At 39.7% G+C, this 27,659-nt stretch overlaps 1 protein-coding gene across 1 annotated transcript; it reads right to left on the reverse strand.

The window, feature by feature from the left end:
* Positions 1 to 720: 720 nt before the first annotated feature.
* Positions 721 to 26,202, reverse strand: LOC148039652 (glutamate receptor 3.6-like). Its single transcript, XM_087692419.1, has 7 exons — positions 25,355 to 26,202; positions 23,604 to 24,633; positions 22,972 to 23,329; positions 18,794 to 19,074; positions 4,746 to 4,777; positions 4,229 to 4,638; positions 721 to 1,424 (listed from the first exon to the last, which is right to left on the reverse strand). Exons 1-7 carry the CDS (start codon positions 25,941 to 25,943, stop codon positions 987 to 989), a joined length of 3,138 nt encoding a protein of 1,045 aa, XP_087548545.1. The 5' UTR covers positions 25,944 to 26,202; the 3' UTR covers positions 721 to 986.
* Positions 26,203 to 27,659: the final 1,457 nt, after the last annotated feature.

Genomic DNA, 27,659 nt, shown 5'->3' on the forward strand with positions numbered 1-27,659 from the left:
AATCAAGTGTTATGATTATTTCAACAATACCAGCTCAAAACAGATAGTGCCAAGAAAAATATAAAGGAAATAATAACTAGTTTTTCTCCTTTTCAACATGACACATGCCTAGTCTAAAAGGTTTGACCTCTTAAAATCAATATTTTGCTGTGCGGCTAAAGAATTTCCCCCCACTTTTAAGCTTAATTATCACATTGCAAATTCATAATCGGAGCTACCAATCAATCACCTGGAGTAGAGAGCAAGACCTTTGAGTGGGGTGCCTATTAAATGCCCCTCAAGCACTCATAATTGGGTGAAACATTTTAAAAAGAAGTTTGAAAATGTATGAGACCATCCCAAGGGCCAAAACACTAAGACCTGGGAGAGGTTGGCCTGATTAGACATGTTTAACATATCCTTCTAACAAAAATAGATGTTTAGGTTGGAATAACCATCAAGATAGCATATGTATTGTGTAAGCTACACACAAAAGAACTTGCAGCATATTTAGACCCTGGAAATTGGATTGTTCCCTTCACTGGACTTTGGAAGCTAGAATAAGTCCAAAACTACCATTACACATCCAACCATTACAAAGCTCCATGAAATCACAATTTGGGACTTGTGTGGTACTTGGAAAAGTTTGTAAACCTTTAAGCTTGGATCACTTATTTATGCAGACAACAAAGCACAAGCTTTCATTGTTCCACAGAAACAACAACCCCTACGAACTGTAGATAAGACTCTTACAAGTAAAATTAGTATTGTACAATTATATGAAGTCAAGATGCGGCAAATATTTACACTTGCTTTTGTCAAGCTGGTTTTTTCTGATAAGACAAAGGAGTAGCTGAAATATCAACACTGGCATGTCACTGCTTGATGTGGCTTGATGGCACATTTCCATGAGATACCACTTATAAAAGGCCTATGTGGCAAGTGGGCTCTTCAAGAGATAAACAGCTATACACTTAATTTTTATCTAGCTGCATAAGATTTTTAAATCATACCTCCCTCTCTAAAGAAGAAACCGGGGTTATCTCCAAATCGTGACTGAGAGCTATCTCCTCTCTCTCCCTGCTGGCAGTACTGCCACACCTAGATGGTTCATCAAAATAAGAGGCAAATGATTTCAAAAACTGTGCGCTTCCAGACAGGGAAGAGGAAGCAGATATACTGGGGGGATTCCATGAACGTCTGAATGCCCACAACAGGCGCATCAAGTACACAAGAATGCAGAAGGTCGAGGCCAAACCGGACACCATGAAAAGCCCAGAAAAAGTACGAAGATCAAGCTCACTGGAGTCTACTGTAGTAGCTTGGGCAACAGTTTCTTTTATGTTGAACCATAGGTTGTGAATCTTCTGAAGCTCACCATTCTCTGACATTCGAAGTATGGCCTCTGATACATCATCAGTCAGTTGAGAATTCTTTTGGAATGCCTGAAATCAGACAGTTGAGTTGGGCTCATCCTTCTGGACTTCGGATGAAGAAGATACAAAGCAGACATATATTATCGCCACATTAAGATACACTGCCATTGATAGAGCTTAGCAAATCACCCTTCTTAGACATGCTACTGCATTTTATGTCGTCTATGACTGAGAGTACTACTGTGCTACGCAATTGGCATACTTGGTACTTGGAATATGGAGGTGCATTCATCAAAGTTCAAGTCAACAATCATAAAAAATCTTAGCGATTTCTATAACAAGGATAAAACTGAATTCTAGATTGAAACTTCGAAAAGAAGCGTGCCTACAATTTGGAGGAACAAACATTAGTACGTATGATCCATGCAGGTATTTTAGAATTGCAGAGACTGGCTGAATGCAACATTTTCTGAGTCTTTTCTGTTCCAATATATAATGGAAACTTTGCCATAAGCCTAATCGTAAACTCTTTCTTTTTTCTAGAAACCAAGGTCTACTTCAGCTGGCCATGACACACACTGTTCAACACCAAACAATTTCAGTTCCTATGAAAGGCATCATCCAGGAAAACCCAACTTCACATATTGATAGAATGCCATGCAGGCAAATTCATGAAGATAAAAAATAATGCTAAACAATGTGACATTAGAGCAGCATATATCTTGCCCAACTGCCATAAGTTAGGGACAAAACATTTCATCAGGCTCTAGTTCAAATTGTTGACTGCTCCTACTCTAATTATAAGCTTATAGTTCTGTAGCCATTAGCAGCACAGAAACATCAAGCAGCTCGAACAAACAAAATTAAAACGTGGAAATTCAACACTATACAGAGGGTATCTACGATCACAGCATATTAGTTAATTGAGTTGATAAGGCCACTAAGATAAAGAGGCTGCTAGCAACTTACAAGGACCAGGATTCCATAGACTAGGGCCCTGAGAAACTGGGTTATCACAGATTTAGAGTTTGGAAAAGTTGGTAGTGTCTTCTGCTCAAAAATGCTTAACAAACTGGCCAAGCCCCTAGTATACCAAGCACACACATATCTTATGATATTCAGAACCGCATCCTACAATGTGCAAGCACGACCACCTATAAAACTGTTTTGACTCCATAGAGAGCCTTAAAACACATCAATCTGTACTCAAGCACATGAATTAGCACTAACAAACAAGATGCCCTCAGGTAGGACTAGCCCATCAAGGAGGCTTAAGTCTGGAAAAACGAAATCCACTTCTGTTTCTGCATATTCAGAGTGAAGCAGGGGTACCCACTGGTGTCACTTTTCAACAGAAGACAACCCTCTTTGACAAAAGTAGTTCTGACAATCAAGTCCACATGACACAACATTATTAACCTCACTGACATCCAAGTATCGTCTTCTCTGCTGTTTTCAAGGCATACGATTCATCATGACCACAGCTTCTAAATTAGGCAGTCAACAGCAAAAAAAACAAAATTAATCAGTCCAGCCTTATTTTCCATTATGTAACATAAGAACTCCACAAATATGGAGGAACTCAATGGTCCTATTATGTCTAGGTCTAGTGAACATCTCTGAAAGTATCAGACCAGAGACCTAATACATAATTTCTGCTCTCCATTTGTGCATGCATGAATATAGTGTTAGGATTGTAAGTATTTAGCACTTGGGTAGGATCCTTTGCTTACTGAAGGCATAGATGGGAAAGCTCAACAATTTAGTAACTGGCAATGACGAGGCCTTCTGAACTAAAATATACACGAGCCCGGATGGTAACATTGCATAAAGACTTTTCTGAAAGTGCAATTTGATTACCCAATGATTGATTGCCTCTTGTTTTGTGATTTGAGAAGGGAGAAACTGGACAAACCTTTACTGATATGTGGTATGAAGTTACAGCTTCACACGTCGTTTCTCTGTCCTGTTATATTCATTATATACTAAGAAACTGTAATTGTCAAGGTAACAAAAAATGATAAGGTTCATATCGCACAACATGGTTGAGTTGTTTTGATCTGAAGATCATTTTTCTTGCTTCACATGCTGTAGGTCTATGAGAGTCAAAGTCTAAACCTCAAAGAGGAAGATTTCAAGTCAAGATGGCAATTGGATGAGATGTGGGGAGCCAAAAGAGACATTGAGACGCTGCCTACAGGACTGAGAGTTCACAATGTGTAGAGCAGAGCCCTTAAGATGGTCTTCCGTGGGACTAGTGAGAGTATGATGATGACTTGGAGGAAAATAGCATGGGTTACGGGCAGAAACCCCACGTGTGGATATGAGGATCATCAGGAGAGTGCTCCTCTAAGATTTTGAACAGATTATTCACACTCCATGGTACATGGGAGAGACTGCATGGTGACTCTGAATGCATGAGGAGGAGAGAGATGATTTTCTTCATATTTCGGATTTTATCACCTTCTTCCATTTAATCACATGTGGTACAGCAGCACATCGTGAATGTTAAGCTCTTAATAGTTCTCACCACTAAATGAGCTCTTCTTGCAAGAGACCAGAATTAACCCATACAGAGAGCTTGCAAAATAAGCCATTTCCATGTGAAACAGTCTAGAGAGTTAACTCAAATGAATTTGTCTTCCTGGCTCTTTAAAACTCTATCTTGAAAATCAACGTGGAGTAACTTAGCTGGTGCCCTCTTCAATCATGATGTGATTATACTTGACTGGGACATAATGCAATGAATCTCACTGAAAAACTAGAAACCCTTCTCAATATTTTTTGAAGTTTGTCATGCCAAATGAAAATAATGTTATGCAGATACCCAAATTTCCAGCAAAGGAGAAAAGGTATAGAGAATAAGCACTCACAAATGCCCAACCACTTTTGGTGAACTCTTGTCCAGCAGTTGTGAATAGATTATTGTGATCAGAAGCTAAAAACAACTGAACATAAGGAAGCTCATCAACGATAGCTGCAACACCACCATTATCAGGCCCCATCTTCAAAGCTTTTGCATATGTTGCCTTTGAGCTTAAAGGCATGAGTCTCTCTGGTTTAACTCCAAGTTCAAGAAGATAATCTCTAATAAAAGAACCTGCTTGATGGCCAATTGGTACATCACTTGAAAGCAAACTGGCAATGCCTAGCATAGAAGGAGAGAGTTGTCGCACTGTGAGAATTGAGGTTAAACTTGCAGTGTAGCTCGAGGTGATGATGAGTACCACAAATAACCAGATGATGAGAACAGCTCTTCCAAGCACAGTCTTTGTTTTCTCCCCTGCAAACAGGTATCACATTACAACAGTACTCCAAAAAATAATAACCTGAGATTTCAAATCAGAATAACAATGGAATGTTTTGACATGAGTGATATATGGAAATTACTTTGAGCAAAGAAGAGAGTTGAAAAGATAAACCTGTGACACAAAACCAACAACAATGAGCTTGAGATTGATTGTTCAGCTTTAAAAACATGTATCCATGCTATTCATGTCACAAGTTGATACTGGCTAATAACCTAAAACAGATTGGAGTACCAAAGCTAAAAGCTGATTAAGACTTGCATCAATGAAAAGGAAGACAAAGGACAGGAACTTCCACAGGTTTACAAAGCAAAGCTGCTTAGATCTGCAGTGCTGAGAGCCATAGCAAATCCCAGTCTTGTCAGGAAACCATCGCTTCCAGCACATAGAACATAAAAGGAATTAGTCCCTGATCTTACACAAAGAAATGATCCTTTGATCTCCACCAAGGGCCATCCAGCATCTCCAGTCTAGTACTATTCCTAAACAACTTGACAAATTTGCCAATGTTTTAGATATATATGGTACATCAGTATGTAAATCCTTTCTTTTGTCCTTCCATTATATTATCTTAGAGTACTCTCTGCTTGATCATCCTTAGCAAATGTGAGAGACTAGTCCTAACTGTGATTAAATAGATTTCTGTAAGTAAAGTGAGATCTGATGTCAATCAACTTTCTTTTCTAAATGTTTCACTTGATTAGTAATATGTCATTGGTCTATAGGTGCTAAATCCTTTTTCAATGCATAATCATCACCTGCCTCCATCTGGTTCCTTCATTGATGCATCTCCACCACATGAAGGGTCTGACAGTCACTCGCAGCCTTGTGTACTCCATATTCGGTCAGATTTTCATTTTGTTGGGGGTGAAGGCACCTATGCCTAACCGCCAATGTATTAATTACATTAACAGCATCCGCACACCTGTACACTGCCGGTGGCGCATACCCATCAATGTCACTTCATTCTTTATTCTCTTAGTGACATTTGAATAAGGGAAGGCTGGTCACACATTGTGGTTGTTACACCTATACACTGGTGGTGGCCAGCACCTATCACTATCACTTCATTCTTTACTCTTTCAGTGACATTTGAATAAGGGAAGGCCGGTCACACATTGTGACTATTGAACTTCCCACATACTATGTCTCTTGCTCTTGCTCTCTTACTTCTTCCACCATAGCTTTTGCTTCTATTCGTGTGTCTTCACACGGAATTGCATTTAAGGACAATCTTCCTCCCTTGTTCTTGCCAATTACATTGCTTGAGTCATGGGACACATTCTGTATTGCTATGTGTGTAAATATGCCTGTTGATGGGCTGAAATTGCACATGTAGAGGGTGTGCTCTTGAATAAAGAGGTTAACTGAAAGAATGTTGATGCTTCCCGTAGTTCTCATGCTTTGATAGAGTCAGAGGCAATAATGGTAAGAGCAGTAATGACCACTACAGGAGAGACTCTCAAAAGTCTTGTTCCCAATCATGTGGTCTTGTAGTAAGTCCCGTGGCCATACATCCGCATTGACTTGTCATTATTGTGGGAAGCAGGGTCATATTCGGCCATACTGCCATAAAATGCCTGATAATAAGCACAAGGAAAAGGAAAAGAGCAAAGAGCAAGAAAAGAATGATGTTTGCAACATTGTCTCTTACAAGTCCAGTGTCAAGATTGAAGAGATTAATGTCGCGTAGACTGATTCTGATGATGACTATAAATCTACGGCTTCTTCTCTTGATGTTTCGTAATTGACTAATGCCTTTTCTACCTATACTCAGTGTTGGTTGATTGATATAGGGACTTCATTTTATGTCACCCCTCAAAGAGAGTGGTTTCACTCCTATCGCAGCATGATAGGATCTATCAAATTAGGTAATGACTTGGCATTGGATATTGTTGGTATTGGAGATATCCAACTGTAGTTTTCTTCAAGCAGTATGCTTACTTTGTATAATTGAAGAGATTAATGTCATGCAAATTGATTTTGATGATGACTATATACTTGCAGCTTTTTCTCTTGATATTTCGCAATTCACTGATGTCTCATCTACCTATGCTTAGTGTTGGTTGATTGATTCAAGGGATTCATTTTATGTCACCCCTCAATGAGAGTGGTTCCACTTCTATCGCAACATGATAGGATCTATCAGATTGGGTAATGACTTGGCATTGGATATTATTGGTATTGGAGATGTCCAGCTGCAGTTTCCTTCAAGCAATATGTTTATTATATATAATGTACACCATGTTTCTGCTTTGACTAAAAGCCTACTTTTGGCCGGACAGTTGGATGATGTAAGTTATGTTATATCTTTTGGTGATTCCTCATGAAAGCTTGCCCGTGGAAATCTTATCCTGGCACAAGGTGCCAAGTCTAGCACTCTTTATCCCTTACTTGTATCTGAGTCTATCGACCGTGTTTTGGTAGCGGCTGCAGTACCACATGTATTCTTATGGCATCGTCACCTTGGGCGCATATCATTAAAGGAAATGAAAATACTTACCTGTTTGCAGTATCTTCTACCTCTCGACTATAAGTGTTTTGATTCTTGTGATCACTGGCTTTATGGCAGGCAACAAATCCACAGTTTGCATAAGAAATCTGGCACTATGCATATGGGTGAGCCTCTGGCTCTTGCTCACTCTGATATTTGTGGACCTATGCCTTGAAAGTAGTTAGGTGGTACAAAGTATTTTGTTACTTTCATTGATGATTACTCACATAAGGTCTACATTTCAGTGTCGGCTTACTTTTGTTGAGAACCAGTCCAGGTATAGACTGAAATGCCTATGATCTGACAAGGGGGGCGAGTATGTATCTGAAGCCTTTGAGTATTTTTGTGATGAGAGGGGTATTAAGCGTTTCAATTTGACTGCCCTGTACATCCCATCCCAAAATGGTATGGCAGAGCGCATGAATAGAACAATTCAAAAACGAGTTCATAGTATGCTTAGCCAAGCACACTTACCATAGAACTTTTGGGCTGAACAATTACTATTGCCGTACATTTGATTAATTGATTTTCATGCACTGCTCTTGACTATCAAGTTACTAAGGAGGTATGGTTTGGAAAACCTCCATCATATGCTCATTTGGATGTCTTTGGTTGTGAGCCTTTTTACCCTATTCCCAAGGACAAGCACAATAAGCTAGATCCAAAGTCCATGAAATGCATCTTTCTTGGTTATGGAGATGTGAGTGAGATGGGCTATCACCTATGGGATCTGTAGGCTCAAAAGGTAATTTGTAGCCATAATATTATTTTCCATGAAGAGAAAATGCCTATGCAACCTGAGCACATCATTGAGGTACACACAGTTGTGAGATAAAGGCAGGATCGAAGCTCAGCACAGAAATCAGTAGACAGTGTGAGAGTGAAGCATGACACCCAATACAATAGACTGAAAGAGTATAAGCTGAAAGTACAAAGTACAACCCTTGAACCTTAGGGTTGTAAGGGATATTCACACCCGAACACGATAAGTGCCTATAAGTGTGTGACATAAGCACATATGAAATAATACCATAAGTCTGGGGGAAAAACCTATCCTACCGAGAGTAAAAAGTGCCCCAGTGTCCTACTGATCACTAACACTCCTATGTGAGTATAGGCGTAAGTGAGACGTAAGTGAGGAAACCCAACATACTTCCCTAGAGTAAGGAGTAATCAAGAGTACAAGGATCATCTGCCGCCAAAGGAGAACAAATTTAAAGCATTGCAAAATGCTTCAAATTTGTCACGAGGAAGAGCTTTGGTGAAGATGTCTGCCACATTACTGGTGGTAGGATAATAGACAAGGCTGATATCACCTGCATGTAGCCTCTCTCTGACAAATTGATAATGTATCTCAATGTGTTTCGTGCGTGCATGAAACACTAGGTTCCGTGCCACTGAACTGCAATGACACTCTGACTGTCAGTGAACAAAGGAGCAGACTCCGTAACAGATACATCTAGATCAGCTAGCAAGCGTTTAATCCATACGCATTCAATTGTGGTAGTGAAAGCTGCCTTGTATTCAACTTCACATGATGATGTGGCAACAGTGGATTGTTTCTTGCTAAGCCAAGATATGCAAGACGAGCCAAGAAAGAAATAATTGCCGCTAGTGGAGTGACGTGAATCATAATCACCAGTTCAATCAGAATCACTGTAAGCATGTAACTGCACTGGTTCCCCCTTGGCATAAAGCAATCCAAGAGATCTGGTACCCTGCAAGTAACGGAAGACACGCTTAACAACTTGCCAATGTGACATGCGTGGCTAATGTATATATCTGCTTAGGGCTGAAATTGTAAACTGTATGTCCGGCCTAGTGTTGCATAGGTAAATAAGACATCCAACTGCTGGAGCATATGTGTGTATATCAAACAAATCATTGTCATCATGTAATGACAGCTTAAGTCCGGGTTCCATTGGTGTACAGACTGGCTTGCAATCTTGTAAGTTAAACTTCTCAAGAAGTTTACCAATGTATCTTGACTGTGATAAACCAATACCTCTAGCATCATGTATGAACTGAATGCCCAAGTAATAATGCAAAGACCCCAAGTCTAACATGTCAAAAGTTTGCCGTAAATTTTGTTTAAATACTAAAATCTGATTAGCATGTGTCCCTGTAAGCAAGAGATCATCAACATAAAGACAAATGATCAGCATGGATCCCCCCTCTTTATATACGTAAAGAGTAGACTCAGATGAGCTATTTATGAACCCTTGGCTAAGCAAAAAAGCATCTATTTTTGCATACCAAGCTCTAGGAGCTTGTTTCAAACCATATAAAGCTTTCTTTAGCTTGCAAACCAAGTGTTCCGATCCTTCAACTGCAAAACCAATGGGCTGCTATACATATACTTCCTCATGAAGTTTTCCATGTAAAAATGCAGTTTTAATATCCAATTGATGCATAGTCCATCCATAATGAGCAGCCAAAGCAACCATAGACCTGATAGTCGTCATGCGGGAAGTAGGAGCAAAAGTATTCTCATAGTCAATGTCTTTCTTCTATGCATAACCTTTAGCTACAAGCCTTGCCTTATATTTGTCAATGGATCCATTTGCATTCCGTTTTAGCTTGTAGACCCATTTTGTTCCAATGGCTTTCTTCCCAAAGGGCAAAGACACCAAATCCCATGTTTGATTCTTAGTGATAGAATCCAATTCAGCTTGCATTACTGCCATCCAATGCACACTCTATTGTGCATCCTTAAAACATTTAGACTCCTCATCATCAAGTGTGCTTGCTGCCATAACAAACTCCATGGTATGTACAGTATCATGCATACGAGCTTGCCTTCTAGTACAACCAGCCATGGATGCATCCAGATGACTATCTTTCATAGTTTGTAAATACCATCTAGGCATTTGTCTTGCCTCCTGATTGTGCATAAGCTCTTGCTGAATTTCAGTTTCAACACTTTGCTGAGTATTCAGATCAACCAATGGCTAATTTTCTGCATTTTCCAAAGAAGCAGCTGCCTGAACATTGAGTTCACTTGCTGAAACTCCAGCTGAATTACCAAATGTAATGGGCAGCAGCCCTTCAAATACATCACAGGCAGCCTAACATGTGTCTAAAGTAACCAAGGACAATTTTGATTTTTCATCAAATAGTGTATCCCTACTAACAAACACCTTTTTAGAAATAGGATCATAGAGTCTATAGCCTTTGCTCTCACTACTATATCCCACAAAAATGCATTTGACAACCTTGTTATCCAACTTTTTTCTGAGTATCTGTGGAATGTGTACATATGCAAGGCACCCAAAGGTATGAAAGTGTCCAACAAAAGGTTTCCGGCTGTTCCAAGCCTCAAAAGGTGTAATTTTCTTCAATGCTTTGGTGGGGTATTTGTTCAAAACATGGCAAGCACACATGATGGCTTCCATCCAAAAACTGTGTAGCAAGCTCTTTGCTTTCAACATACATCTGGCCATCTCCATGAGTGAACGATTCTTCCTCTTTGCAACCCCATTGTGACGTAGAGTATAAGTAGTAGTATACTAATGGACAATGCCCTTCTACTTCAAAAAAGATTTCAGCATAGAGGATATGTATTCCCCCCCTCGGTCCAAACGGAGAGTCTTAATTTTACAACCAGACTGGTTTTCAACAACTGCAATAAAAGCCAAGAATGCATCATACACTTTTGACTCTTTGACCAAAGAGTAGACCCAGCAAAATCGAGTAAAGTTATCAATAAAAGTCACAAAATAGTAACATCCTCACAATGACTGTCTACATAGGACCACATACATCTGAGTGCACTAATTGCAACATAGCTATTGCTCTAAAAGCAACATCATGGGGAAATGAAAAACGATGCATTTTTCCCAAAATACATCCTTTGCACAAGTGCTCAGGAGGTCTCTCCAGTAGAGGTAATCCATCTAGCATCTGTGTATGTTGTAAGAGCATCAAGTTGCCAAAGTTCACATGCCCCATCCTAGCATGCCATAACTCTGCCTGTATCATAGCAGGAGTAAGAGTGGATGCCAAGTACGCTGACTGATCAACTAAAAGAGCATCCAACTCGTATAACCCATGACATAAAGTGCTTGTCAAGACCAAAGTCATGTGTTCTTTGCCTCTCACCATGCATTTGTCATCATCAAATGTGACCTGCAATCCACAACGTACCAAAGAAGAAATAGAGAGCAGATTCTTCTTTATCCTGGCACAAATAAAGCATCCTGTAGGCGGAGAATAGAGCCATCAATGGCTGTGAGCACAATCTCTCCAATACCTCTAACAGAGTATGATGCATTGTTGGCACACTGTACAAACTTGCCAACTGGAGCTCCACCAACAGAAGCAATAAATCTCTGCGAGATGTAATATGCCTAGAAGCACCACTGTCAAAAAACCAAGTGCATGCATCCTCAATAGAGATAAATGCTCAATCAGCCCAAGAAGTGTCATAACTGCATGTGTAAAAGCAATAGTCCCTGTCTGCAATAACAAAGGACGCGGACTCAGTAAGCAGTGGAAGGAGCATCAGAAACATACATTCTTGACTCCTTTTCCTCCTTGGCGATTCACTTCTTACACTCACTGATGTAGTGGCCTGGCTTCTTGCAATAATGGCATTTTCCCTTTTTGGCTTGCATGCCCCCTTGTTTTTTACTTGCCTGTGATGTGCCAAAAGTCCCAGAACTCTGCGGAGCATTCTTTACTTGGCTGCCTTTGCCTTTCTGTCTAGCCATAAAAGCCTACTCAGAGGCTATGGCATCCACACCACTATTTCTTCTTGTTTGCTCCTCCACTAGAAGCAAACTTACTAGCTAAAGAAAAGTGATTGGCTGTGCGGCAATCCTCATGGTGAGATTTAAGGCTGTATGAAATGCCAAGTACGAAGGAGGTAATGAGTTCAAAGTGGTACATATCATCTGTGCATCTGAATAGTACTCATCAACATTCATGAGTTGCTCTCGCAAGTCTTGAATTTTGTTCAAGTGATCCTGAATAGAATCACCCTCATCCATTTTCAATGTCTCTAGCTCTTTCTTTAAGAAAGAGATGTGAGTCTCATTCTTGCCTGCAAACATTTGCTCCAAAGTTAGCCAAGCTTCTCGTGAAGAAGCTGCTGAACGAATATGGGCGATTATTGACCGCTGAACTGCCAATGCAATCAGCGACAAAGCATGTGCATCCCGCGTATCCCATGCTTTTTGAGCTGTTGTTCTTTGGGAAAGTGGCTGTAATGGAGCAGACTAAGGTGCCCGTTGTGCATGTCCTCCTGGAGGAGGAGTAGTTGGAGTCACAACTCCAGGTCTGGCTTCTTCTCCACTGACATAATCCCAAAATTTTTTCACCACAAACACATTCTTCATCAAGAAGGACCAAAGTAAATAGTTGTTTCCATCCAATCTGTCCTCCTTGGATACATAAGTGAAGACATCTCCTCCCTAATTTGCCATGATAATCTCTTACCAAAAGAAGCAAAAGAGTAATGTCCAAGCAGGACCATACTGGAAATTTGAAAATTTTCAGAAATTGCCAGAAATAACTTTCTACAATTAGTATATAGAGGTGCACTCTGTCAAAACTATCTTTAATGCATGCAGTCCAATGTGAAATCAGTATTCAGCAACACTGTATCAGCAAAATCCCCAAAATTTCTTACCCCAGATTTGTTCAAAATAGTCTATCAATGACTGTAATTGTAGTATATGTGCCAATGTCCTCAAAAAACATAAAAGCCCCAAAATTTTTTATGAATGTGCCCAAAAATTTGCATCCACCGTGTCCCGGACACATATTCTCTGTTCTGTGTCTACGTGGGTAGAAACCTCCTCTTCCAGATATTAATTCTAGAATAAAAAAGGTGATTAAAAAAAAAAACCTTAGTAATGACGGGCTGTCGCTGACCATAGGCAGATGGTGTCAGGTCAGAGGGGTGGTCAGCGTGGTGCTAACGGACGCATGGGCTAGACGGTGGCCATGGAGAGGGCGGACGCTGGTCAGGTTGCAGGCAATATCAGAGGCAGCGCTTCAAACAAACGGGCGAGCAGCGTTCAATAGGCAGGCGTCACTGGTGAGGGGTGGCAGGAGTATAAACGAGCTGCAGGGGCGGGCAGCATTATCCCTGGTAAGCAGGAGCTGCAAGAGACAGGCTCGACGTCGCAAGTAGTATGACTGACGGGCAGCGCAACCAGGACAGGGATGACTCACGCATAGACTACAGAGAGGCTATAGAGCATCGCATGTACCAAGTGTCGCAGCTAGCAGAGCTATAGTTGCAACTGATATTCTGATGTGGTGTGCAGCTAGCGTATAAGAGGCCTGGCAGGTGCAGGGCGACCTACTAACGGATTGGTAGTTGCTATGGCAAACCTAAAGGTCTGTGTTGGGACTGAGCAAGAAGCTCCTCGGAGGCTGAGCGGAGTTGAGGAAAACCTAAGCTTCAGCTAAGCAGAACCTGAGCTTTGATACCAAATGTGAGATGAAGGCAGGATCGAGGCTCAGCACAGAAATTAGTAGAGAGAGTGTGAGTGAAGCATGACATTCAATGCAATAGACTAAAAGAGTGTAAGCTAAAAGTACAAAGTATAACCCTTAAACCTTAGGGTTGTAAGGGGTGTTCACACCTGAACACGATAAGTGCCCGTAAGTGTGTGACATAAGCACATACAAAATAATACCATAAGTCTGAAGAAAAACCTCTCCTACCAAGAGTAAAAAGTGCCCCAGTGTCCTACTGATCACTGACACTCCTATGTGAGAGTAGGTGTAAGTGAGGCGTAAGTGAGGAAACCCAACAACGGTGATATTTCAAGAGGAGCCTCTTGTTATTGTGCAACCAACTAGACAGCTTGCAGCAACTGATGCTCCAATGGCCCATGACCCTAATGTTAGATAGGATGTATAGGTCCCATAGCCTTTTTTGCAGCCGTCTACTAAAGATAGAAGTCAATTTGATCGGTTTGCGTCCTCTATGGATTATGTTATGGTAACAGATGTTGGTGAGCCTCTTATCTATAATGAGACCATGTGTAAAGATGATAGTCACTCTTGGGAGAGGGCCATACAGTCAGAGTATGACTTACTGCAAAAAAATCATATGTGGAATTTGGTTCCTTTATCTAGTGGAAAGCGTGCTTTGCTATGGAAGTGGGTATATAAGTTGAAAAGTATCTCTAGACATCCCAAGTCAACCCATAAGGCCAGATTCGTTGCTAAGGGTTTTAAGCACAAGCATGGTGTTCACTTCAATAAGGTCCTCTCTCTTGTAGTCAAGATGACTACCCTACACTTGGTATTGGCTTTGGTTGCACAACTAGATCTAGACCTCTATCAGATGGATGTCAAAACGGCTTTCTTACATGGGAACTTGCATTATGAGATTTGTATGCAATAGTCCAAGGACTTTGAGAAAAAAGACAAGGAACACCTATTGTGTAAGTTAAGAAAGAGCCTTTATGGCCTTAAGCCGGCACCTAGGGAATGGTACCACAAGTTCGATACTTTCATGCATTCTCAAAGATATATCCACATTGATATGAATCCGTGTTTATACACAAAGAAGGTCCATGATAGTAGCCTTATGATTTTGGTACTCTATGTTGATGATATGCTGATTGCTAGAAGTGCTCATGATGAGCTGGATGCCTTAAAAGGCCAACTCAAAAAGAGCTTTGAGATGAAGGACATGGGATAGGCCTTGCATATTCTTGGAATGCGTATCACGTAGAATTTCTCTCAAGAGCTCCTTTACTTGTCATGTAGGAGTACATCCAAAAGGTCCTTGAGCAGTTTTATATGTAAGATATTAAACCTATTGACTATCCTTTACCTCCTTATATGAAGGTTAGTTAGGCCGATTGTCTGTAGTTTGATAAGTAAAAGGCCAAGATAGCTAAGATCCCTTATGTCTCCACAATGGGCAATTTATCCTGACATAGCATTTGCAGTGGGAGTTGTGGCATGTTACATGGCTACACTTGGCAAGCGGCATTGGGATGTTGTGCTCACTAAAAGCCTCTCAACGGAGCATTTTGACTTAGGAAGTTGATGGGAGTTGGATGAGATGACGTCTTTCTTGATTCTGTTACACTTTATGTACATTTGTACTTTGTCATTTTTTTTTTCTTGTTCTCTCCTCAATAGCGACACATTCGCCTTTAAGTGGGAGGTTGTTAGGTGTAAAGGTATCTATGCCTAGCCACTCATGTATTCATTATACTGATAGTACCAGCACATATGTATACTACATGTGGCGAGAGCGCCCATCACTATCACTTCATTCTTTATTCTTTCAGTGACATTTGAATAGGGGCACATTCGCCTTTAAGCGAGAGGTTGTTGGGTGTAAAGGTGTCTATGCCTAACTGCTCATGTATTCATTACACTAACACTACCCGCACACATGTACATTTCAGGTGGCAGGAGCCATCACTGTCACTTAATTATTTCTTCTTTCAGTGACATTTGAATGAGGGAAGGCCAGTCACACATTGCGACTATTGGAGTTCCCACATCTTGTGTCTCTTGCTCTGGCTCTCTTGCTTCTTCCACCATAGCTCTTGCTTACACTCGCGTGCTTCCACTCATGGCTTCTCCCTTCACATTTATACTATGTTCATCTTGTCTCCATCTTCTCTTCTCACTCTGTGTTCACGTTCTTTTTGCATGCTCACATGGTATTATTCGCCAACTTGAGAGATTGGATGTGACTGAAGTGGAGTATCATCTTCCAACCTTGCTGTCTATTGCTGTGGCAACCCATCAGAAGACTGTGTTTAGCCCAGCAGGGCTGTGTTTTTCATCACCAAAGAGCCTCTGGTGCTGTGTTTTATCATTGACAGCATTCTCCTTACCCTTACGTCTGCAGCCTACCCCCTTTCCTCTGCATTTTGAACAGCCAGCTACCCTACTGCCTGTCTTTGCTATTGTCATCATCTTTTCAAATGTTCTACAGTCAGGCAACATCATGGAGGGATGATGACATCATAAACAGCAGTTTCATCGTCCATTCAACTTTTTTATTTGGTGCATGTTTCAGAATGATATCTATGGCAGACCAGTACAATTTGCAGGATCAGTGGATTGGACTGTGAGGACCACCAAAGTGACGACTGAGACCACGAAGATTGGCGTTCCAAACACCTTGACTGTGAGGATGGTCATGAAGATTGCCCATATCATGAAAGAGGCCATTATGCAGATCGATAAGCAGACTGTGACTGGATAAACTCCTGACCACCTTCTTATCATTCTATCCCTATTCCCTTTTCCGTGGCCATCAGTTCATGATTGGAAATCATGGCACCACCTGTTTAGGTGTCTATCCTACCCTCACTCCCAGCTTCAGAAAAGTTGGATGGGACCAACTACTCCGTCTAGTCATGCAAAGTTGAGTGCATCCTCTATACCTTTGACCTTAATAGTTTGTCTCCCATGGATCCCCATGTTGGAATGATTGCGCACTTGCCAGCTTTGTGGGATCAGCTCAATACTAGAGCTTGCTCTTTTCCCTTCTTGAGTTGTACAAATTCTGTGCATGTGCATGTAAGACACATCTGCACCGCCATAAAGGTCTAGACCAAGTTGGCATCGCTTTACCAAGTTCAAACATTTAGACATTGAATGAGCCTCGAGTTGGAGCTATGACATCTCTTTGTTGCGAATTCCCCTAAAATGAAGGACCAAATCGACCAAATGAAAGAGATTTGGGATAAGCTTGCATCCCTAGGGAGGATTGTGACTCTAGAGAACCTAGCAGTCACGATTTTGTCAGATATCCCATCACCGAATTATGATGTCTCCTCTATGAGTCTTCTTACCTTCTATACATGGGATTCCATCACATGAGATGAGTTAGTCTCTATGGTGCTTGAGCAGGATGCGTGCCACAAGAGAAATTCTCACAGAGGCAATGCACAAAGTCATCCTTTGGCAGCATCTTTATTGAGCAAAGGACAATTCAAGAAGAAGAGAGGAAAGAAGAAAATGAAGAAATTGGAGTCATCTTCCAGCTCTGATTCAGACACAAAAGGGAAGCATGAAGGATATCCCAAGCGTCCACACTATGGGAAGACCTCACATCCTGAGAAGAAGTGCTGGAAGAAGTATCCTCACCTTTGTCCAAGTGCAAAGAGAGGAGCAACAAAGCCTACTTCCACATCCACCTCTACTCTCATCACTTTAATAATGTCAACATTCATTCACATACACTAGATGGAGGATTGTCCTTCGACTCTCTGATATTCAAAGAATCCTTGGCTCATTGATAGCAATACTATGAGTCATATGACTCATCAGGGTGATCGGCTCCAGGATCTCCCTCCTCAAGAGGGTACAATCACCACAGGTGAATGTTTCATTGGTGCCTATTTGTAGTGTTGGCATATTGTCATTGTTTTTTACCATCAATCTTTGAGCTCAATACCGGAAGTCCTCCGTTTTCCAGACTTCGGTTTCCATCTCCTCTCTGTTCATAGCCTTATCCAACTCAATACCTGATTTTGTCTTTACCATGCAGGCTGTCTTTGTTGAGGATTCTACCTCAAGAGCCATTCTTGCAACCAGTTGGCAAGAGAGAGGATTCTATTAGCTCCATTCCCCTTCCATTGTGAAGGATCCTCCTCGGCATGTTTTCATTGCTGCACCCATCCATTTCATCTTCTTCGGCTTTCCACCACATCCAAGTTGGAGGGGGTGTTAGCAGACGTGTCTATGTCTTCTAAGCTGCAACTAATGAGAATAAATAAAATGAGGATGATAGGGGGTGGGGTCCCAAGAAGCACTTCAGGTCAAACCTTCTTGCAGGCTGGCCAAGCCACAAGTTCCATGGTCAGCCAATGTTATGGCTTATCAATCCTTGCATTCATTATTTATTGGCCTATTTATAGGAAGCCCGCAGTGGTGTCCTATCAACTTTACCAACTGCTATCCTCGTTAAATTGCTGCCTTCCTTGTCCATTAATGCTATTGCTAGTTGTTGAGGTTCATCTTTGGCATGTCCATTTCAGCCATTTTAGTCAATTCCCGAGTTGCAACAACATAGGACCCACCATGCACCATCCCCTTGAATCTTGATGCATATGCAGGAGCACAATGATAGAAGAACTTCTGGTCCTAAAACACTAACTGCAATGTAAGTCTACTGAAGAGGACAAGTGCTGTGTAAAACTGTGAAGAACATGGTGACCACGTGCGTATCATTATCCACCACATAAGAGCAACTTGAATGCACAAACTCGTGATAATGAACAAGTCCTAAGCACTAGGCTACCAATTGGGGGTGGCTAAACGCTCAAGGTAACCACACAGTTCCTTAGAATGAACTGATTCTACTTCATATTCCCTTTTATGGAAGGCAATGTCTATGTGATTGTGCCACTTTTCCTCCAATAATTAAGCATTGTCTCTCTTGAAATCCAATAGGTAGATTGTTGAGTGTGTCATCCCAACAATCAATAGTTTACAAAATGGTCAGTTTAGACTTTTTGCATCTCATAAAGAAGAAAGTTCTGAGCACGTGCCCATAACCTAACAATCCATAAACTAGGTTTAAAAGTAAAGAATGACTGGGTATCCTACAAATACCTTATTATGATGAGGGCAATAATTATTCTGCCATCTGACACACTTTCAGTTCTTTGTGAATTGCAGAAAACAGATCTTACCAGAGAGAAGTGATGAACTGCTTTTGAGGACGACCACGGAAGGCCCGGTTGAGTTTGTGCTCTAGCATCCAGATGACAGCACCTGTGAACAAGAAGAAGGACCCTGTTGTGCACCAGAGTGCAGGTGTGAAGGGCTGCAGGAATGCCCATTCATTGTTGGGCCTTTTGCTCTTCCATGGCACAATGATCTCCATGCCAGACTCTATGTAGGGCTGTGTGAAATCCACCAAATCCAGCCTCTTCTTGGTGATGGTTGCATCCCCCACTACTGCATCAAATTCCTGAACATCATTCAGTAAGTCTATGCTGTGCACATACCATATGAGGATCAATGTCTGCTCTATGAAGGTACATAAATGAAGGCTCTCCTTTCACATCATATGAATTGGATTCACAAGCATTATGCACATGCTGATCTTTTTTTATATCACCTATGTTTGCAAATTTTCCATTGTTTCAGCCTTCAGGCGGTGTGGTTCTTCAAACTTGTGAATTTTGCTCATCTATAAGCAACCAGATTATAGATCAAAATACCTACTAGAGTGAGTTTGTTTCTACTTAAGGGATATATATTGAAGGAATTGGAAGTAGAGGATTGTTTTGTCTCGGCTGGCAAGGTGCATGAATACCATGAGGCATGAGGGTCAAAACCGCTCGTATCATTTAGGCCTTATGGTGAATAAGCAAAACCCAAGGAATGTCTCCAAATGAAAACAAGGTGGTGTAATCACAAGGGCATACCAAGGTAACATTATATGCTAGCTTCACAAGCTTATTGAAGGTAGAGGATGTTTTGACCATAGATACAAGTAATGGTTAGATAAACTCATTTCAAAACAAAGAGCTTCCTAGTTATTATTAAGCTTTCTATTGTAGAAGTGAAATAGCAATTCACATCCTGTACTCATGCATGCAAGTTATGTACCTAAGTGTCAAAGTATGTGCATGTATGTGTCGTTCTAGTTGCAACTTCGAGTCGCCTATCTGTGCACGTCCAATATATTCATTGGTTTCTATCTCTAACACACATTCAAGGAAAAACCTTTTATTTAATTATCTTCAACTATTGAGGTGGTGCCTTGGAAGCTTTGAAGTCCTTTTAAGCCTTTAACACAAAATGCAATAAAAAATTTCCACTTGAAGGGCACATATCACAATTGCTATGTTTGGACAATGGTAATGTCCATGAGTACTCCGTTGCAAGATCAAGGACTTGTGATCTTAGCATTTCCCACCTCCTTCAATAAGATGGTCTTTCAAAAGATGATAATTCAACACATACTCTTCTTTCTACTAGGTATTTGTTTATTAAAATATTTTCACAACCATCTAGTTTTTTATAACACCCTTTTATGTAGGTCGCTTCAATACTTGTTTATCTCAATAAGAGATTCATACAACACTACTTCAAAGCATGTGGAACCTTCAAACAATAATTATCATGTGTCAAGCTTCACATTCATGCCTTCTTTCCATTTGGGGCCCAATAAGCATCACAAGAAATAAATGTCATACAACACTACTTCAAAGCATGTGGAACCTTCAAACAACAATTATCATGTGTCTTGTGAAAGCTTCACATTCATGCCTTCTTTCCATTTGGGGCCCAATAAGCATCGCAAGAAATAAATGTCAAGGATTCATGTATATATTCAAGGCCATGGAAATAAACCTCTTATTGTTGTAAATGTCTATCGCTTTAGAGTAGCTCTAAGTATGTGGTTCCTAAGTATGTTTGAGTTCCTTTAGTAATTGAGAAAAGTCGGTGCAAAGCTCTTGGCATGTTAGACAAATTGGAGAGCCACAATAAGAGTGGGTTGTTGCCTAGCAAAAAAATGCGCTTTGCATCTCCCATGGTATTTAGTGCTTTGATTAGGATAAAGCTCACATTTTTTGTCCCCATGGCCATAGCAATGAAAGTGTGTTACAAAAATGCTAGCTTTTTCTAATGCTCATTTGAGCCACCTTTAGCTTATCTTGTCTACATGTTATTGAAAAAATAAATTCTAAACTAAAATGTAATCTATAGGACCTTGATGAACTATTATCACTTTTTGAGCAATTTCTTCAGATTTTTGGGATTGAGAACCTTTAATAAAGTTCTTCTCATATAAGGTGTTGCTCCTAAAGAAAATAACACTAAGCCTTTTGAAAATGTCTGTTGATGGGCTCATTGGTCATACAACTAGATGCTCATTCACAGTGCCTCAATACATACTTTTGTGGATGTTCATCCCAAATCAAAGTAGTCCTATACACATTTATTTCTATGAGAGTTATGAGGAAAATTATGTGGAATTGGGCCTATACAACATCACATTCACAAAATAAAATTTCAAGGCCAATAGTAAAAACCTTAATAATATACATTTTTCCCCCTTGAGTTGTATAAGTTTTTATTAAGGACATGAGAGTATTGAATTTCACCCACTCATATTTCCATATTTATATAATGCTAAGATCAAAGCTAAAAATGGAAAGAAATTGGTAAACATGTGTGCCCATGGAGGGCACACTTGATTGAAATGAAGTTCTTTATGTCCTTGTGCATGCTTTGAAGAAATGGTGTCACTATCTACATGGTGCTAGTTTTCAAATAGTATTTGAGGAAGATAAAATTAATCAATTGATAAGCCAACCAATGAGAAGAGACATCATGTAGGTATGGCATTTGGTAAAGGTATAAGAAGGGTAAGCATCATGTTATTCATTCCATGTACCAAGGCATTTTGTGTGCAATGAAAAGGGAATCCAAGCATAGTGTAATGAGCAAAATACATTGCTTGAAAATTAGTTTAGTGGCTCATAAAATATTATGATTTAAATAATCAAGTTCCTATGATAGGAAACTTATGATATCCATTAAAGATCCCATCAAATAGATAGCATCTTATTTCTTTGGATGTGTCTCATGAAGCTACCCAAGGCTCAATGCGCTCATGATTTTATTTGGTAGTGTTTTTATAGACTCGCAATGAGAGACCAATTCATAATGATTAGAATTGGCATTTAGACACTCAAGCTAGTATGGCTACTTATAAAGCAAGTAAATTGATTGTGCGAACTTCTTGGTGACACTATTAATAATAGAGATTGGAAGTTTAAAGACTTTTTTTGAACATTTGTGTTTCCTAAGTCAAATTAATTCAATCAAACTCTAAACCTAAGTATAATCAATCATTTAGAGTTTGATAGTCAAAGCTAGCATGTTAATTAGAATTCTCTTGTTTAGTTTGCCTATGTTTGGTGCATGGACTTCAATAAGAAGTTCCAACTTGTAATGAGGTTGCAAGGAGAAGATCAAAGCTGCTAACTAATTTCTTAGTCTAAGAAGAAACAAGACTATAGCTTTGTTAAAGGTAACATAAAAAAGAGATCCATTACATAAGGATTGGTGATAGAAAACTAGAGTCCAAAGTAAGCGAAAGTCTACCTGATGGTTCAAGAACAAAAATCATTGTAGACTAAGAAACGCTCTATTCTTGTTGGATTTAAAGAGTGAAATGCTATACTATTTTACTATTTTTGAGAGCTCTTATTTTCATGATCATTCATGTGTAGGTAATTGATTCCATTATTTAATAGATGAGCATTTTCATTAATAATGCTTCTGCAAGCCTTTAGCTTATAGTATAAATCCTTCATAACTCATTAAGATTGTGCTTTACTACCACACATTCCACCATGATGGTTTATCCCTTAAGCTATTCAATCTATTTTGGTATTGAATCACAACAAAATGAAGCTATTAAACTTCCAAAACAAGGAATCTTGTATCTCAATTCATGTCCACATCACTTCATTTGTGTCATCCACATTGATCTCACCCATTTTACACTTGTTTCCAATTATACTAGTGTTTTGACGGTTTAATGGAAGTGCAACTTTTATTTGTGAAGCATCATATTTGCAAATTCTACAATGTTTGTAATGAGATCTACTATGTTGCAAATGATATCTCTACTATTTACATTGTTATATACTTACTTTTGTTAATGGGATATATGAAACTATAAACAGTCTCACCATTTTGCATATTAAAGATAATGTAGCATGCTTCTTTATGCTATCATTCTTATGATGGGATCATGTACCACTATGGAAGCAATAAATTGTGAAAATCAAATAAATTGGTATCTTAGGCTAAAGTGTATGTGGCACATAGTCAATTCACATACCTTGTTAGCTAGCTTAAGTATCAAATCATCGTAATCTGGCGTTGCCTTCCCACTTCCATAAGAAACAAACTGGTAAGTGACAGCATATGGAAGGTATTGGATGGCTGCCTCAAATACGTTGATGCAAAAGCCATGGAATGTTGTAACGTTGTTAGAGTCTGTGGTTTGCCTAATGAGCTCTTTATATCCAGCCTTCCTAGGCACACCTATTATCAAAGGCCTTCCATTTTGTGGAATAACCCACCCTCGTGGAACTTGGATGGTTCCTCCTGGCCAAATTACATCAGGAAGTTTTGTTGGTGGTGCAACTTTTCTTGTTAATTGTTGCATATCAACAAGTGCACTACTGGTTGGCACACTACAAAGCATGAAAATATATTGGCAAGTTAGTGGAAAGCTTCCAACTTCTACCAAAACATCAAGTAGTGTTAAATGAGTTAAAAATTATAGGACACATATTCATTCTTAGAATCATATTAAGTGCAAATAGTGAAGATTCTCTTGGTTTTTCACTTTTGGATGAAGTCTTGAAGCAATAAGGTCCTAACAAAAATTCAAAATACATGCAAAAAGCAGAAAACCAAAACTTAAGAGCTAAGTATAGAGAGTAAAAGGACCCTTCATTTTCTTACACTGCAAAATTGTTAAAGTCTGGTGGAAAAGCAGAGATGCCACCATCATTTGCCCAATATCCAATTGCTCGTAGACCCCTACCCACCACATTAACTATCTCGAAAGATAGAAATTGTAGGTCTCCTTTTTTATCTAGCTCAATCCATCCTGTTGTGCCATTAAGAGTTGTTTGTATGAGTTGATTCCTGAAGCTTGCACCTTCTTTGAGAACTCTTAGCTCTACGAGTGAGGAGGCACCGCCTTCATTTTTTGGGAGAACCTCTTGCTTATTAAAATTGAAGCTACCCCCCTTGTTTAAATGACTTGTGATTGCTTGTGCAACAAACCACATTGCATCATATGCACACATAGCATACACATTGAGTTCATTTACACTTGAGGAATACTCAATCCATTTCTTTAAAAGATTGGTCAATTGAGGTGATTGGGGTGTGTATCTTTGAACTCCTAGTAGCCCTTGTGTTGATTTCACAACCCTAATGTCATGAGCTTGCAGAGCTCTTATAGTAGTTGTGAGCAAGTCTGTGGTTATCCAAACAAAGCCAATGTTAATCATGCCTAGGTACTCTGCTTCAGCAAAAACTTTGAGCCCAATTTCAGGTTGTGCATGCACCACAAATATTCGTGACTCCATCATGGCCAACCTTGAGAGTATGCTTCCAATACCATCTTTACTGATATCTGGTGCCAATCTTTCCCTTAGGAACCTTCTAGAAACTTCTTGTTGCATCAATGCATCCTCCAAGGCAGTGATCCCATTTGCTCCATAGTCATCATCACTATACAAAGCTACCACTGTTCTCCATCCATAATACTTGATTAGCTCTGCTATTGCTTTCATTTGATAAATGTCATTATGAGAGAGTCTCATGAAGAAAGGATATTGGTGTTCAGAGAGGGCCGGATCAGTAGCTCCATACGAGATGAGGGGCACTTGAAGAGTTGTGCTCATATGTGAAATGAAATGTGACCCTGTAGTGGATGCAGGCCCAATTATTGCGACCACCTCTTGCTTTAAGAGTTCCATTGCTGGATGAAAGCATGTCAGAAGTTGTTAGAAAAAATATATGTGCGATGAAAACATGCCACATCTTTTAAGAAAAATGCTTCACTCATAACATATAGTTGATTTAGGAGATCGAATAAGATCTTTCAAGACAAACAATACAATCTTACATTTTACAACTTGACTATCTTGAAGTTATGAATTATTTTCTTCCAATTCAATGGATATGTGTGTGCACTATAGAAACTTGCTTGTTGATAAGATACACATAGAAATCTATTATCCATCAAGATGTAGGTGGTGAGTAAAAAGTTTCTCTGTGTCAAAATTGTGGTTGTGTATATACAAATATTACAAAAAATACACACAAATATATGTGTACACATATGTACACACACACACACCCCTATATACAAACATGCATATATGTATATCACACATACCTTGCATGGATGTATATGCATGTAAATATACAATATGTATGCTTGTTGCTTGTATATAGCACGTATATAAGAGATGTAAATTTTGGCCTCAGAGAAGAGGACAATGAGAGAGAGAGAGAGAGCGAGAGAGAGAGAGAGAGGATCTCAAGAGCCGAGAGTGGCATGGCTACTGAGATTATATATACATTTCCATATCTATAAGCGTTTGCGTTTATAATATGTAGTTAGGACAGGGAGAACACACAGTAATCTATATTAAGATAAGAATCTGTATATTTTGAGAGAGAGATGGATCGATTGCCTGCAGCGGTTGTCTGGAAGGCGTCATTCCTGGTGTCGTAGATGAGAAGGGAGAGCTGCAGGGTGGCGTTATTGTTGGCGGTGCGCAGAGAGGCCCTATTCACGTCTTGCAGGGCGAGCTCCAAGGCGTCTCTCACCACAGACCCATGGACGCTTGAGTCCACCTCCACCAGAGCGCCAATGCTGATATTGTAATGGCTGATAATCACAGTATCATCGTCATCATCATTATCAGAAGAAGCTGATGACGATGATGGTGAAGAAGAAGAAGAAGATGATGATGATGATGATGATGATGGTGGTGGTGGTGGTGGTGATGAAGACGCCTTCAAGCTCTCCTCTACCACCCCGTCTTCTCCCTTACTACCCCTCAGTACCCCTCTCGAAGCTCTGATCACTCCTTCCCTACCCCTCACTCCTCTAGCTCTCCCCCCTCCCACTTCCCTGGCCCTCCCGGAGCTGCCCTCCCATCTTGTGAGAAGCATCACCAAAAAAAAGAGACTAAGGGCATGATTATGCCCCCCCTTGCTCAATGCCATAAGAGAAGATGCTCTTGACAAGCCTTTGTTGATTTTGTTTCTTACCACCATCAAAGAGACACCTTGAGAGAAGATGCTCTCAAGACTTTACCATGTTTTCAACACCAAAAGGAGACACCTTGAGAAAAGGTGCTTTCAAGAGCATTTACTGTGTTTTCACCAACCATCGGCAGACACTATGCATAGATGACATGAGATGCTCAAGACACTATGCATAGATAACATGAGATGCTCCTTCAAGCCTTTAAGTCCTGGCACATAAACATAGGCAAGAGAATAAGAGTTCATGCAGCTTAAGCATGTTCCCTTTTGTAGCCATTTTGGTTACAAAACCTTAGACATCAACCACTTGTCCATCTCCATTTTCCGGGCCTTGCAAGTTGGCAATACATAACACAATGTATCCAATTTCATAAGGAACCACACTCATCCCACTTACCTTGTTCAAGTTGGATTATGATGTGCACAACCTTGATGTTAGCATCTGGATCAAGTTGGATCAAGATGTGAGAGGATCAATAAAACTAATTGTAACGTTTATTCAATGTGTATCTATGACGTTTTTGTAGTAAGATAACATACATTAAAATCTAAAGAATAGAATGAACTTCTATTTTTTATTATTATAATTTCTTTCCATGAGATCCATATTTCATCCATGCAAATAGTTTTGATGAACATCACATTCATCATATTGTTAATTTCTTTTTGTCACATCACACTCCTTGGATCCTTTAATGGAATTGACAACACCCCACCTTAACCTCAAGGGTGGTAACTTTTTTATGTTGGTGCTACAACTAGACCAAAACATTTCCTTACACAAAAGAACTCATTTAGCTCATAACATACTTAACTTCCTCATGTATTACCAAAAGTTCTCACTGTGCATTATGCATTGCATAGTGTTACATTTCCAAAAACATTTGGGTGGGAGAACTTTTAAAAAGCTCATGGCTGGTAAATCCATACCCAAGTATTCCCATATTTCTATCAAGGTGGAAGCACCCTTGCTTTTATCTCTTAGGATGCCCATCAAGTCAATTCCATCAAAGCACTACTGATTTTTTCTTATATTGTAGGGAAAAAGGAAAGGAGATCATTTTATACTCTTCCTTTTGTGCAACACACACAATGTACAGCAAAAGCGTGCATGATAAAGTTCATGAAAAGCTTTTCAAATTTTTATTAGAGAGATTAATCTCTGTTATCACGTGTGCACCTTCATATAAAGCTCAAAGAAGCCCCATTTTGTGAAGTCAAATAAAAGTTGCCACAACTACTAGTATTAGCCACGATAAAAATGAGCACGGTTGACTTGGGTAGTTCAAGTGTGCTATGTTCATGTTCTCTCCTTTTAAGATCCAAAATGAATGCATACTAATTATATGGCCACCAAGATTTCAGGCATAGTGACAAATGCTTTGATATTTGAGGTATCAATTCTACATCATATGACGTAACAAGTTATTAATGCCACCTTTAGGTGTTGAGGAGTGATTCTCAAGTATAAGAGATCTTATAAGAGGAATGAACTAGTAGTGCAATGGCATCATAAAGGAGTGGGATTAAGTTTATGTTATAAGCGCTAGAAATTCAAGCTCATGTTAAAAAGGGATACTTGTTGATTGATCTTAAATAAAAGTTAGTAGTCAAAAAGGTGGAATCAACTTTATGTGTGCTTTCCATTTGTTTGAGCTTATGTTAAGAAGAAGAGTATATTGATAGAATAACATGACTCTAAATTCATAAATAGTTTCCAAAATT

Source organism: Lygodium microphyllum, chromosome 2 (assembly GCF_053477565.2).
Source record: "Lygodium microphyllum isolate KBCC chromosome 2, Lygodium_microphyllum_v1.1.10, whole genome shotgun sequence".
NCBI classification, from domain to species: Eukaryota; Viridiplantae; Streptophyta; class Polypodiopsida; order Schizaeales; family Lygodiaceae; genus Lygodium; species Lygodium microphyllum.